This window comes from Strix uralensis, chromosome Z (genome assembly GCF_047716275.1).
Source record: "Strix uralensis isolate ZFMK-TIS-50842 chromosome Z, bStrUra1, whole genome shotgun sequence".
NCBI lineage: Eukaryota > Metazoa > Chordata > Aves > Strigiformes > Strigidae > Strix > Strix uralensis.
In genome coordinates, this window is record NC_134012.1 from 44,307,951 (window position 1) to 44,324,017 (window position 16,067).

The 16,067-nt window shown below is 38.5% G+C and overlaps 1 protein-coding gene across 7 annotated transcripts in view; it reads right to left on the reverse strand.

The window, feature by feature from the left end:
• PIP5K1B (phosphatidylinositol-4-phosphate 5-kinase type 1 beta) overlaps positions 1-16,067 on the reverse strand; it is a 121,939-nt gene that overhangs the window by 72,390 nt on the left and 33,482 nt on the right. For 5 of the 7 annotated variants that reach the window (XM_074856331.1, XM_074856327.1, XM_074856332.1 and 2 more), the window contains 2 exons: positions 12,518-12,599; positions 11,823-11,891 (listed from right to left, as the gene is read on the reverse strand). In XM_074856331.1, the coding sequence (XP_074712432.1) occupies positions 11,823-11,891 (69 nt within the window). In that variant the 5' untranslated portion in view covers positions 12,518-12,599. Of the gene's footprint in view, positions 1-11,822; positions 11,905-12,517; positions 12,600-16,067 lie in introns of all 7 variants that reach the window. The other 2 variants (XM_074856330.1, XM_074856333.1) reach the window with 1 other exon arrangement.

The following is a 16,067-nucleotide window of genomic DNA, read 5'->3' on the forward strand; positions in this document are numbered from 1 at the left end:
TTCCACTCCTATTCAAGAGTGCCATTAGTAATCACCCATCCTTTCTGCATCAATCACAGCAATGGGTTTAACAGAAATGCAATGTTATGAAATCATTCAGGATACTTTAACAACTGTTTTAAAACAAATTGATAGCAGTTACAGAATGCTGAAGGCAACTGCTGGCCCAAAATCAATCATTTGGAGCTACCGTTATAAATTAACCCCAACAAAGGCTGGTCACCCAATATCCCCTTAGCAAATGACAAGTTTTTGTTTTTCACAAGCCTTAAAATGAAAACAAAACAAACCTTGGAATTTGTGTCAATGCAAACACTAGTCTTGGTCTAACTTCATTATTATTATTTTGTGATTAAGAACAGAATCCAAGGAAGAATTAAAAAAGCTGCTCCTCAAGCCTCAGGGGAAATGTTCTTGATTCACAGAATCACAGAATCATCTAGGTTGGAAAAGACCTTGAAGATCATCCAGTCCAACCATTAACCTAACATTGACAGTTCCCAACTACACCTACACGTATCTCTAAGCGCTATGTTGACCCTACTCTTAAACACCTCCAGGGATGGGGACTCCACCACCTCCCTGGGCAGCCCATTCCAACGCCTAACAACCCGTGCTGTAAAGAAATACTTCCTAATATCCAGTCTAAACCTTCCCTGGCGCAATTTGAGGCCATTCCCTCTTGTCCTATCGCTTACTACTTGGTTAAAGAGACTCATCCCCAGCTCTCTGCAACCTCCTTTCAGGTAGCTGTAGAGGGCGATGAGGTCTCCCCTCAGCCTCGTCTTCTCCAGACTAAACAACCCCAGTTCCCTCAGCTGCTCCTCGTACGACCTGTGCTCCAGACCCTTCACCAGCTTCGTTGCCTTTCTCTGGACACGCTCGAGTAATTCAATGTCCTTTTTGTAGTGAGGTGCCCAAAACTGAACACAGTCATCGAGGTGTGGCCTCACCAGTGCCGAGTACAGGGGTAAGATCACTTCCCTGTCCCTGCTGGCCACGCTACTGCTGATACAAGCCAGGATACCACTGGCCTTCTTGGCCACCTGGGCACACTGCTGGCTCATGTTCAGCCGGCTGTCAATCAACACCCTCAGGTCCCTCTCTGACTGGCAGCTCTCCAGCCACTCCTCCCCAAGCCTGTAGCGCTGCTGGGGGTTGTTGTGGCCCAAGTGCAGCACCCGGCATTGGGCCTTATTGAAACTCCTACAGTTGGCCTTAGCCCATCGCTCCAGCCTGTCCAAATCCCTCTGCAGAGCCTCCCTACCGTCGAGTAGATCAACACTCCAATGGATTCATCCATTGTATTACTACAAAAATATATTTATTGGAATCTACAAATGCAAATTTGTATTCCTTGCCTTACAGGGACAAAACAAAGCAAAAGTGTTACCATCCTCCTTTTGCTGATTAGGGTATTACTGTCTACTGCACAGGTGCTTTGGTGTTTTTTGTACTGACAACGAAGACAGAAATCCATTAAAAAATATTGCCAATTTCAGACTGAACTACGTTTTATTGGCTCTGATACTGTGGATCCTAATGTGCCAGGCCAGGATCTGTCCTCCTTGGAAACATGTAACAGCATGAGCTTGAATGTAGGCACACAACCTCATCTCTCTCGCACAACCAAGGTCTTACTGACTTACGATGATCTTCACTTCTGATGCTGCTGTTGAAAAGGACAGACCTGCTCTTTCCTCTCCAGACCTCCAAATCTATGCACTGATACTCCTTCCACTGTGCCAGCAACCATTTCTCTGTGACCAGCCAACCAGTTACAAAAGATCTGATAAAAGTTTTCAGCAAAATGAGTTCCCTGATTCACATAAGCACTGTCAGCCACCCAGATGAATAAAAAAAAAATATCAAGCCCTCATAGCATAAACCAAATTGCATAGGGCTTATGCTTGTCTTTCTACTGGCTGCAGGAGGACAAGCGAAGTCTGAACTAGCAAAAAGCCTTCCTCCTCAAAATTAATGTGTCATCACCTCCTGAACACATCTCAATGAACACTGAATTTATGCTAGCTCAGTGCTTTGTGCCACACGGCCAGCACACTCTTGTCTTTGTAGTGGGACCCCTGGACTTCTCTTCAATCCACAAGAAGAATCAAGTAGAGTTTCTCCTCACTCTAGGTTTTCAACAGAAGTTAGTTCAGGAGAGAAAATCAAGACTTTGACACAAATTCAGGTTAAACTGTATCTTAAATAGATACTGAGAAGGAAAGCATGAAACTGTATAATTAAGTAAAATCTGAATTGTAATTCCTGCACACATGCAAACTGAGAAATTGCCCATTCCCTGTACTACTGCCCCAGAGTGCCAGTATTCCAAAGTAGGTAGGGCCATTTCTCTTCCACCTCCCACCAGCTGCCTGTTAAATGGAAACAGAGATGCATTTCAGGAAGAGATGTACTGGGGATAAAGTGCTCCAGCCGAAGTCCCACAGTTTCTGAACTGTTGAGGCAAAAACTCTCTCCACAGTTTTATCCCTGTATATAAAAGTTTAAATTGTCTTCATTCAGATGAAACATACCTTTGCCCCTTTTTGTAAGTAACTATATATTTTCTCTGTATTTGTCACACAGTGTTACTAAAAGGTCTGTAGAGATGAAAAATTATATGCAGAGTCATAAAGCATAACAACAGGTTACAGGATGTAAACAGAATACAATACAGAACACAGGTATATAGAATATCTGCATCACCGATAAATTTTAGCACGAGATGTGCTGTCTCATGAACTACTGTTCTCTACAGACAGGTCTTCCACTTGCTCTACATCACCCCAAGCTGAAATCCTTTTTCAGATTAGCAAAATAAATGAGGATTTAAATCCTTTCAAATGAGATACTAAGTTTGTGCATGATCCCACAAATGTACTAAGTAGGATTTTAACATTGCTCTTCCTGCAGATAATTGCTTTCAGGCTTGTTCTGTAAAATTTAGATTCATTATTTTCATAAAATAAAGGTGTTAATCAAACACGCATAATGTATGTAAAGGCAGTTTACATTCAGGTAATAAACCAACTGAAGCTATTTAACAACTGTGCAAGTTAGGGACAAGGTTACTGAAAGAATTGGAAAAGTCTATCCTTTAAAAAAAATGGAAAAAAAATCCAGGGATGACAGAAATATAAGTACTATAGTTCCAGAAAGTATATTATACATTGCCAAATCATTACTTCCATTAGAGTGTGAAAGTTGCAAATGGCTGGCAAACCTAACTAACCACTGATGCAACGGTAAAGGACAGGTTCCGAGTACACAGTGCACAAAGACTTCAGATATGGTAAACAGGTTTATTCTTTTAAACAAGGTTTCTTGTATTTTCTCACATATGTATGGTGCTATTAATGACAGAAAACAAATCATTTAACAAACCATGAGCAGAGAGGAACTAAGCGGGATGCAGGCTTCATTAATTTAATAGAAGTTCCCCTCTACTCTCATTCACAAAGTCATTTTCCCATTCTTCTAAGTCTCAATTGTTCTTTGCTAAATTTTATGCATTCCCCACAAGCAGCTCATGAAAAATACAACTCTAACATTTTTGCCTTCTTTAAAAGTAGACATCCTAGGGATGTCCTTTAGGACTGTGTGGATGTAAACTTTGTCCTTGTTTATCCGTTCTCACTTTTTATAACTAATTTTATCACAGCTGAAGTTTGGCCTATGAACATTCTGAGGCAAAGATGGTGACTCTTCCAGAAGACAGCTGCCGTATTGCAGGTGCTATAAAGCAATGAAAAAAAATTAACTCTGCCTAAGCAACTCCACCTCTTTATCACTCTGGAAGGCAAGATGATGTTTGCTTTCTTCCACCCTCTGAACTACTGACATTCAAACAGGTTTTAAAATCTGACTAATGAAATTGTAGAGATACCCAGTTACCACAGTTCTGTGTAAGAGATGAGGAAAAAAAGGCATATGAGCAGAAGTCACCACTGATTAACAGAACCATGCTTCCCACAACATTGCTACCATAAGTTCATTTCTTTTTACTACTGTCTGTGGAGAAGACTTCTCCCATCTCCCTCACCAGCCCACTCTGTTGCTTGGTGGGTCTTAATGATAGATGCCTTTCTGCAGGCAGCATTCTCAGCAAAGATAAAAAAAAAGAAATCCACAGGGTCTCACTTGGTCAGAATTATTCAAGCCACATAAATTAGGCCAGATGTGAATTTTCTATTACAAGTAAGCATTTGTTCCTTAGTTATACTGGTTAGGCAAAGTACCAGGCATCCACGCACACTATCACTCCCATGCAAACAGAGTTTATCTTTTCCAGACTCCTGAAAAGGTACTAAGCGTCCATAGATTGTGTAAACCCTTAAGACAAACTACCTCAGCAGAGTGCCTGATGAAAAACCAGTATGTCTTCTTCAAACAACATTTAAAGAGAGCTGTCTTTGAACATTAGGAAGTTGTAATTAGATTCAAGATGTGTGTGGCTATTGCCTAGTCCACTGCTTCTGCACTAGTGCACTCTCACCTTTGAGTGACTGCTGAGCTTACAGTCCCATTGAAACAACACTTCTTGCAGCTGCTTCTGTTGAAGCTTCTGGAGGTGGCTACCCCCATCTCAACATGTTGTCTGCAGCTGCCACATCTGAGCTACCAATTTCCTTTTACATTAAATCACAAACAGGGCCATAAAATTACTAAAAATCCCATGGTCTGAACTAGTCTTACTGTTTCTCCACAGCCTGTAACCATGGGTCACAGCCACAGTACTCCTTCACTCTTCCTTCAGTTCACACTGGCTTTCTCACAATCAAATATTTGCCCAGCTGCTGCAGGCCACTCTTCATGAGGCTGGACTTCTACCCATCATCCTCACTTCTGGATCTTGCTGCTAGGTTGGTGGGGGATGGGTCTGAGGCGGTGAACGGATATTACTAAGTTGTTCTTTCTTCCTACAGAACAAAATTACCTTAGTGCCACTAGTCTGCTTTGCAAGAAGCAGCTGTCACCTCCAGACGAAAACTCTACCCAATGTTTTTCTTATAATAAGGCAATCTACAACTCAAAATAATGAGAAAGACAGATAGGTATTTATTTGTACAATGCAGATGTAATTAGAAATGGTCTGATAGACCCAGGAAAATAAAGGTCTGCAGGAAAGAGTAGATATATTCAGGGTGTATCTCCTTTCCGAAAGCTGAAATTATACTAGTCTATGCCATGTTCTTTTGTCATTCTTTTTCTTTGCACTCTAGAGCGATGCCTCAGTAGAAACTAATGCAGCACTACATGCTGCTCTATATAGCGTTGGCTGTGCTTTCTAAATGATATATACCAACAGCTGTGCTATTAAAATATAAACAGTAGACCTTATCTTTTCCTGGCATTCTATGCTGAATGCTAGCATCAATGCTAGATCATTAAACAAATGCAACTGATAATATTGCATTATTTTTTTTCCTCTTTATATAATTACTGTTCGCAGTTGGTGAAAATAGATTTCTTGTAGTTCTTTCAATAATTTTAACAAGATTGTTGAGATGCTCTCCCAGGAAACAGTTATATCTACACATTAGATTCTTCCAGCTCAACTGCTATCAAAATGATTTTCTGACCTAAGCTGAATCTTATCTCCCTTAATTTTCCAAAATTGGATTCAGGTGACTCCATGGCTTTCAATTCATTTTTCCTCCATTTCAAAACATTTATGACTAAGTTTCATGAGTAGCCATGAATCCAAGGGCTTCGGTTCTTCTCTCTATCTTTCCAAGAAAAAGAATTTGAGACCTGTAAATTTGGTAGTAGCCATTGATCCAGGCAAAACCACTAAAGACAGTAATTTTAGTATCTTTGCAGATGTACAAAGTGCTCAAAAGTCTGCCATTGAAAACACAGGTCCCAGTGCAGCAAAAACTCCAGCAGCAAAGTTTCAATGTCTGCAAGAATAAGTACTCTATGTGCAAATATCAGACGCAGGGCATAAGCCAATGCCAAAAGTGATGCAGCAACGCTGCTCATACATGTTTGCAAGCTCTAACAATAGGTACCTAGTTTCCTTTATTCAGGCAAATTCCCTTTGCTGCTGGGCAAAGTGACTCACACTTATGATACCCAGTTTTGAACAGGTTATGTAAAGCGCTTGTAATATCCAGAGAAGAGACGCGAGATATGTAATAATGAGACACAAAGTCTAATCGTATACACGTGTGCCAGCCTTCAGATTACAAGTAGAAATTTTGATAATCTAGTAGCAGGTTTCCACAATTGCAATATATATATCTGCTTTGTATTCTGGTGTGATTTTCTTCTACATACTTAATGTGCTTTGACAGATCTGTGTCCTACTCTTGTCATCATCCTAGTACTAAGCATCAGGATGCTACTGAAATCTGTTTTGTCAGGAAGCAGATTTAGGGACTACTGTGTGATTGATTACATCACAATGCAAAAACTGCATGTGTGTCAGCAGCTTCTCACAACAAAGTCTGCAAAATACCAGGAGGAAACGAAAAAAGTGGCTATTGCATACTCCAGATTTCAGTGACAAGACTGTGATGGATATCCAAGAGAAGCCACAGTCTGGTGACTGTACATATATCTGTGAAGTTTCTCTTCCATTAAACAAGTTCTTTGATTAAAGCAACTCAATTTTTTTAGGTAATATTCACACTGTAAACTTAGTAACTTCTTGAAATTTACAGATACAGAGAAAAACCAGGAGGAGTTCCAGAAATTATAACTCTGCAGCAAATGACTGCAACTGAACAGCCCAACAGACCCATTTTAAGTAACACCATTTTAAAGAGATGGTATGCAAGAGAAGGTTGTGGTTTTCAAAAGAAAAAAAAAACAAACACAAAGTTGTATTCCATCATCTCTCAAGGACTTTGACTAAATAATATTAGACAATTAAAAGCCAGAAGAGCATTTATGTCAAATTACAGTGGCAGAAAAACTAAAAGCTAAAAAAAATTTAAAAATCAGAGCTGAATGAAGAAGCATGATTCATAATAAAAACCGTGCCACTGCCTTGGTCTAGTTATGCATTTCAGAGTCTGAAAGGATGTTGCAGCAATGCTCGTGCAAGGCCTCACACAAGGTTTTAGTAATGTAAGACATTTTCTTGGATCTCCAAGCTGTTTACATTCATGCAGCTGGCAAGTCAGATTTTCTTCTGCCAGGGAAGTGGGCCAAAACTTGACTATTGTAGGAAATTGAAGAAATGCAGATTTAACTAATTCAAATAAAGATGTTGCCTACCTCTATTTTAGCTGAGTTGAACGAAATCATAAAGAAAACATTAGAAGAATCTAGTGTCTCAGAAATGCAACTGATAGGCCTACAGACCCCTTACTATTCTGGAAAGCTTTATCCTGGATGAAGTCAGAGATGCTCTCCTGGAGAAAGTTAATTTTTACCTGACTGAGGTGAACTTAAAAACAGTGAAAAACAGTCACTGCTTCAGATGTTTTTAATGTATGAATAGCTCTTATAACTAATCTACATAGATTCAGGACACATTTAGAACATATTGCTACTGTACAGCAAAGATATTAGAGGTCAGAAATAAATTTTTCCATTATGAACAAGATTCCTTTTTCCCCCAGGATGAATAGATAAGCAATACCTTTGGGAATTCTCCCAAGGCCAAACTATGCTTAAGAGTTACAGCTGGCTAAAATACACTTGATGCATACACACAGAGAAAAGACAAGCACATTTTGAGGATCGCCCATTTTCACCAGTGTCAATTCAGAAGTTGTTCTTAGCACAGAGCTAGAAACTAATTTATCTCAGCTAACTAGTCCTCAGAGATGAGGCTGCCCTAGATGAGAACATCACCCTCAACAGTGCACACCCTGACAGTATGAACAGCATGCAAAAGGCAGAATTACAGAACGAAGTGGGAAAAACAGAAGAGGGAGTGGATTAAGGAGTCTTTAGTTCCCACTCATTCTCCATCTGCTGCAGCAACTGAGTCGCATGTCACTAGGTGCAACTGCAGCTGTATGTCCCTTCCACATTACTTAGCCCAGTTCAGCTCCTACTCAAAGTAGTATCTACATCACCAGCTCCAGTCTTCAGAAGTAAGGAGGAGTGAACGACAAGGAAAATAATGTTGAGGTTTTCTGCATGCCCCAGAGGAAGACTGTGTTTCTTCAAACAGACATTAGAAAATAATTTGTCTTCTGATGGAAATGGGTTTTAGTAAGCTATCATTCATCTCTATATCAATGGGACAGATTGTATTGGCTAGGGTAAGCAGTTTCATTTACACTAGATAAAAACCACCCTTACCTCCAAGACAAAAATACTGATTTTTTACACTTGCATAAACCAGATTGATTAAAAAAAAAAAATCAAGTATTTGCAACTATTTTCTCTAAGGTTTCTCTTATGAGATAATTCACAGTTCTCAATAAGGGATATTTACATTTCCAGATCAAGCATCTAAAACATTGCTTAATATATGTTGATTAGTTAGGTTTATTTCTCATTGGATCTGGCACATGGAAAATGCCTCTAAAGCCAAGACATTTAATTAATTTTCGCTTATGGGTCATTGGATTTTACATCACAAAGTAGATGTTTTCCATGCACCACTTTTCCCGTTTGTATGTAATTTACATTCATATATATGACTAAAGCCTCACAGACATAATCTTTGCATGCTATTAAAGATGAATGGATGCAAGACATAATTAAGCAAAATGCAAAATTGTTTAAAACAAAAGGCTATTTTTATTTTTAGATCAGATTGAGGATTGTTCCCCCTCACGCCCTACCCCATGAAAGGAAAATGTAATCTTTCAGCAGGGCAGTATCAATGCATCTGTTATTCCTAGAGGTTTCGTTTTATTTTGGGTGTTATAGACATTCCAGCATGCATCTGAGTATGATGTGCTTTTTCCCACAAAGTGATTGCAGATCCTGAATCACCAAGCCCGTTTGCAATTGCTGGGCGAGGATAAAGAGGCACACTGGCATTTTGCTTTGTGAGAAGAGCCCATGTAAGACTTTAAAGTTAAGACCAAAGCACACAGCCCATAACAGAGTTACTACTACCAAGTCCTCATGTGGAACCCGCAACAGGAGATGATGGCAGGATGGCATTAACTCCTCCTTCACTAATCTCTCTGCTTTGCAAGGGTGACCTTTTACCTGGGGTGGGGTTGAGACTGAATCTGTCATCATATTTCAGGATTATTATCTCCCAGAATTATCAGTAGAAATCCCTTGAATTACCCACATAAAAATTGACATTACGAAACTTTTCTAATGTCTGTGTATCTGAAGTACGTGCTAGTTACTCATTCGGCTTCCAGATATACCATTGCTCCATTGAAACTTTCCATGCCCACTCATGACAAAATTTCTTTGGCTACTGGATCTTTTCAGGGGAGCACATCACTGGTAAGAATATTCCAGGTCAAAGTTACACACCAGTATCATAGGTGTCATGCACACAGCCCTTCATAAACTTAGTCCCATCTTAACAGCAGTTATACAGCTGCCTTTGTGCTATACATTAGAGGTCAAAGCAGAGCAGAGTAAAAATCAGAATTGGCACAATTCAAGCCAAGGTATTGTCCTTTGCTTTTCTAGGCTGAACAGCACAAGCTTCTTCAACTTTATTATGTGGGGTTTTTTTTAAAAAAAAAAAAGTGGAAGTGAAGCCTTTGAGCAATGAGAATGGGTTAGCTAGCACAGCCTGACTTCTGAACTACATGAATATCTTGCCTCCGAAGTGTTTCGACTGTGATCAATGACAGCGGTAGATGGGAAGAGGAACTGCCCAAGCAGCTGAAAAAGTACCAGCTGAGGAAACATGCTCTTCCACAGCCCAGATCTGTGAAGGAAGTGGCACAGGAAGTCACAGGACAGAACTGCAAGTATTTTCCAGCCAAATAAACCAAGTGCAACAGTGCATGACTGGAGAACTGTAAATGTGATACTTGTACAAAAGAGTGAAGAAAATTGATGTAGGTGATAAAAGACAGGAGGGTCTTAACTGTAAACAAGACCTCAACAGAACAAGATCTCCTCGTGAAAGTTACCTAAAAATACATAATTAAATGGTAAATAGCATGAAATGCCTCTGTCAAACACAGGTTCTGTCAGGCACATCCTTTAACCAACTTTCTAGACATATGCAGTCAATTCCTTTGGAATTCTGTAAAAAATATGAAACAATATTACATGGAATACCTGAAGAAGGTGAGAATTAACAGAAAGTGCAAGTTTTGTAAGGAATTTGGCTTAAGGGGAGAGATACACTGTTAAAAGTGAAAGCATCAGGCAAAGACATGTTACCGGTAAGCGCTGCATGGTAAATTGTGTCATCAAAATTTATTAATTTTTTTATTAACATTATCACAAAAAACAGGAGCATAATGATATTTGGTGATAACACTAAACTACGGGGCATATGTAACACAGGATCTTGAAGAAAGAACAACTGAGGGTGTAAGTATAAGAAACTGAATTAAAATGTCGAAGATACAAGTACAGACAATTGGTGATTGAATTCGAGATGATAGTCACTATGATCTCCCAGCGTAACGTGGCTGTGAATCCTAGGTTTTGTCAGAGAAGTACATCCAGTAAATTCACAGAAGAATTTGTGCCATGGTGAAAAGTCTTTACAAGGCTTCCTCTGGAATATTGTGAATTCAGAGTTGAACAGGAACACAGAAGAACATGTAGGATGACAGGGGGGAAGGGAAACTTACCTGTGGTGGGACTACCAGAATTTCTCTTGTCTAGTCTAGCAATATAAAACTGCAAGTGTCCACCTCAGGCATGGAGTTTTTCTTTCTTTCTCATACTAAATGTCAAGAACAATTCAGACTTCAATATTTTAAAGTCATAAACTGGGAAACTGAACATGAACTATATCTAAAAAAAAAAAAAAGCATTTTCTCAACTATTATTTCCTTTCATTTCTGAGAAAATTATCTGGAATGTTAAGGCCACCCAGATACTGAAAATGTATCTGTCAACAAAAGGGGCAGGAAAAGAAATAGCAGCTTATTACCCTCCTTGACTTCACCAGCAGTGCTGTAGGCAACACTCAGAAATTTAAAACCTTAAGCCATGATATATACTGTAGGAGCATGTGGATCTCTGTGCCAAATTACAGAAATTTAGAAAAAAAATCACTTCTTTCGGGTGATCTATCAAGAAAATGATCAAATCTGGCAGCTAACACTTTGGTTGTGTTAATATGTAGAGAAAAATGTGCACTTATAGCTCCCCTTAGATATCAACAGTACTAGGTGGACCTAAATAATGCTGGTCCCAGACAATCAGTGTCAGAAAAACAAAACCAAAACCAGTATCAGCTGCTGTTACAACATCTAAATAGCCCTACGCGGCTAATGCTCCTGCATTAAGTGTATCTCTCTTAAACAACATTGCTTTTTTTAAAAAAAAAACCAAACAAAAAGTCTACTGTTTGACAAAGCACTGAGGAGGTGGTAGGGTAGCTCTGTAGTCCAGACACATCACATAAGCATTCAAAGCATTTGGGAACTTACCATACTAAATTTCTGATGTGTTTATGCCCAGAGGTGTATCTGTTGCTAACAGCAAAGAATTTCCATCAATTCAGCAAGAATGTATACTTTAAAGCTGTACTGAACAAGCTTTCAACTGGTCAGCTCTGCAGTGGGTAGAAATGTGTTACGATTTCACAGAAGGAATGAAGTACTTTCAAAAAATCCATGGAACATGTTTTGCTTATTCTTGTATTTAGTCAGTTCTGAGATACGTTTCATGCACAGTAGGTCTGAATTACTAATACGAAAGGAAAAACATGCAGTGAAAAGGTGTTAAGTCTTATTTACCTTTTTATACGTTTTCTCTTCATTTGGCTTTCCAGCAGTAACCTCTCCATTTTCAGTAACAAACGACATCTAACAGCAGAAGCTTAAGTTAGAAACAAAGTAGTTGCTTTAGAAAAGTAAATGTTCAGAAAATATCATACATTATCCATTTTTTGCTATATTCAAACTTTTTAGAGGACAGCAAGTCACCAAGATCACTTGGTGGTGTAGGATATTCCTAGAACGATTTTCCAGGCAGACTAAGAGGACAGCACTGCCCAAGGTATATGTCCAGCATATAACAGATTCTACATGACCCTCTATTTCTTCTTCTCCACACCAGTATGCAGGTCTTCAGGAAGACCTTGCAGTGAAATCCTGCTCCTCAGCAGACTGCATGAGATGATCTTGAAAGGTACAGTGATGGGCAAAACTATGAAGCTTGTGAGCCAGATGTTCAGTGGCATGTCGCAGAGGGCCAAGGCCTTTGGTTGCATTGACACACTGTATCTCCTCAAATGAGCAAGGAGGTATTTGACACTGCATTTTATCATGGCTGTAAAGCAATGCTAAAGAATAAACCACTAAGTTAGAGATCACTTGGGTACAGACAATCTAAGTGTGGCTGCCAAAGTGAATAAAACAAAACGCTACAAGGACATGTTCTAAAATCATTTTAGATTTTGCCAATGCTTTTACAATGGAAGTATACATACCCTTACAAACAACAAGGCAAGTCATCTGGAGCTGAGAGTGAAGATCAAGCCATTCATTGGTGTGGTTAATGTTTTCCAGAACCTATTAAAAGAAAAATCCGTTATCACTATGCCATTACAAATTTGTATCTCGCAGAATAGCTTTAGCTTTCCTTTTTCTACTATTCTTCAGTCCAAGCAAGAATCCAGATACAAGTGATGCTTTTCAAGAATAATTTCAAATAACTTGGGTCACTTAATGTACACAGAAACTAGCAGTATTACACAGGATAGAATCCGTGCAGTCTGACTTCCCTTTGCCCTATATATTTCACTACTATGGCACAAACAACCCTACAGTAAAACATTTATGTAAAGCAGCAGATATACATGGTCTGGAGTGTTAATGTAATTACATGCTCTCTTCCATAAGGACTTTAAAAATTATCTAAACCTTATAATCTCCGCTCACTTGGGATAGCCCATATTTTAATTCCACCGAAGCCAAAAAGATAAGCAACAGGAGTGATGGTTTGGAGGACTGTACACCGAATAGTTGCAGATAACCAATAAACTGATTTTGGAAGTTTTCCATAATGACAGTCACTATCAACATAATTTCTGCAAGTAGTTGTCTTGACATGAGCTATTTCATAGTTAAAATTGTTTGACTAAACTTATGAGAAAATATTACATAATCAGATATTATTTGATACTTCTTTGGAACCAGTTCTCTCTCCCATCTTCCACGTGTTTTAAGCCATATCAGTAAAGCTATTCTCCAATTCAATTTCTCAACCACCCCACAACAAAAAAAAATTTCATTTGTCTTTAATCAGGTAAAACAGCACCTTGTACATAACTAAAAATTGATTTAAAAAAGCACAACTCTTCCCAGGCCTCATTCACTGAACTTAATTTTCCAATAATCTGAGAAGTATACATCACACCACTAAGAAACCTTTTCACAAAAGGCTTCAAGAGAGTATTTTCCTCCTCTTCAGAGAAGCAGACCATTAACTGCACTTGAGACAAAAAAAAAAAAAAAAAAAGGGACAACAAATAGCTGGATTTTCTGAGAATAAAACAATGCCTCCTTACAAAACTCTTCTAATGTTACATACTAGTATTTTCCTACTGCAGCTAGCTACGTTATTCACTGTAGCCTTCATGTAATTAATGTATCTTAATCAATAATTTCTTTACTTGGATGTGCATTAGCATCATCCTACACATCAAACCCCTACTTAAAGGCAGCAACTCAGTTTTGACAGCTTTTAAAACTGAGTGTAGTTTATCTAGCTTGCCTATATTCACACATTTAATATTAATTAATACTGATTCATGCTTGTAATCAATCCTATGAGTACACGAACACAGACATCGAGAACTTCTGTTAAAACAGCTTTTGTAGAGAAAGAAATGTCATTTTAATCACTAGTAGGAGAAAGACTGCTTAATCAACTGATTCCTGGGTAAACCCACCAAAAAACCCCAAATTGTTGTTCACATACCCCCAAGACTATCGATATAATAAGATGTTCTACTACTCCCAAAACTTCCTGAAATATAAGCATACATACTCAGCAAAAGCCAAATATGAATGCAACATGGGAACTTTTTTTCAGTAAGAAGTTAGCTGAAGAAAATGTTCATGCCAGACATGAAAGAAAAGACTGTTTGTTCCCAGCATGGTCAGACAAATTACTCAAGAACACTCCATTCATGTGAAAATACATCCCTGTAATACTGCCAAGGATAGGAAAACAGACAAGATTCTAAGTTCAGTAACTACCAAGTACAAAAACTCATACACTATGAAGAATGTAAATTTTTCCTACCTATCCAAGTTTATTTCATTCCTAGAGGCATCTAGAATAGAATTATTTCAGTTCCTCATCTTTTGAGAAACAGCACATAGCTCTAAATTAACTGGGACTGTGTTAGACATCTTTCAAGAGCTTTGCTGTGAGAAGCGTTTCCTATTCCATGCTAATAATTTTTTGCAAAGCAAGTATTACTTTGTGTATTTTCTCCCTGATCTGCAGCTACTGAAATGGCACAAGGTGCCTTCTCACATGCTTTATGTCGGGCATAGCAAGAGCTACTGTCTCAGTTCTGCTGAGGTTTAACAGTGCAATGACAGATCACAACTTACAGTCTTGGACCCACTGCCAGGCTAAGCTACAGCTATTTATTTATTTATTACAATAGCAGGAAACTGCTGTAACTAAAGCACTGGATTTCTGCATATATCTGACAAAGGACAGGCTCACAATAAAGTAAGAGGGGGTGTGGGAAGTGGCATAAAAGAAGAAAACATTTAGTCTGAAAAATACTGTAGATATTCAGTAAAAGACTTGGCTATAAAGACCTCCTGTTTAGCTTCTTACACACCACATATCCTGCCTGATGACAAAAAAGAGAATCAAAGCCCAGTACAAATTTAAAGAGCATTTTTCCCAATGCTCTTGAAGAGTCAGCATTTTGGTCATGTGTCTTATTCGCAGCAAAAACTATCATGACATGTTCAGTTCCTGAGACACAAGTTTACCGCCTTCAATTCCAACTTTCTGCTCAGAACATCTCCTTGTCCTAAATGTAGACTTCAAAGAATCACAGTTACTCAATATATGGTTCAATCTTTAAATGAAAAAACTGTGTTTTAGTTTCTCACACTGTAATTCTTGAATCATATGCTTCTTAATGAACACAAACTGCAATTTCCATGATTCTGGGGAAAAAGTGTATTTTCCTCTAAATGCTACAGGGGCACCTTTTTACTTTCTCTGCCTAGCCAGAAGCCCACTACATCAGCACTGCCCTGCCCACAACGTGAGACCTGAGTTTTGAGAACTGAGGTGATAGACAGCAAATGCAACCTTCCTGCACAACTTCTCTTTTTTGTTCTTGAATTGCATTTTCCTTATACAGCAGAAATTCACTTTCTATTGACAGCATAAGGCATTCATTTTGCCAGATTATAAGCAAGCTATCTGTTCTTATACAACCTTGATTGCTTAGATCTAGCTCACAGGAACTAACACTTGAAAGGCCTTTCAGCTCTATTTCAAGTGAACTTTAGAATTCCCACCAACTTCAATGAAAACCAACATCCATGACAAATCCTGTCATACAGGCCTTATGCATTAATTTATCCAATTAAAAATTAGTTCCACCTTCTTCCCATTATCAAGAAAAAAATATTTGTTTGAAGAATGCATTTCTTAGCATCTTTATATCATTTTCTTAAATAAATCATTTTTTAAAAGCACTGATGAAACATGTTATTTAGGAATTACATTCCAAATAGAAGCCATGCAGCTTCTTACCACAGCTGCTGCCTTGTCCTGGCTGATAGCTAAAATTTACTTTTTTTCTTCCTAGCTTTTGTGACTGACATCTCTACAGGTGTACTGCTGGCAGGCTTCTACAATGGCTAGTACATTCAGAAAGAGAAACCTCATTTGAAAGAAAATGTATTGCTATCTTTTCCACTGGCATAATCTACCATTTTAAATATAAGGACTAGAAAACAAACAAAAAGCAAAATGAAATGACACTTAAAATT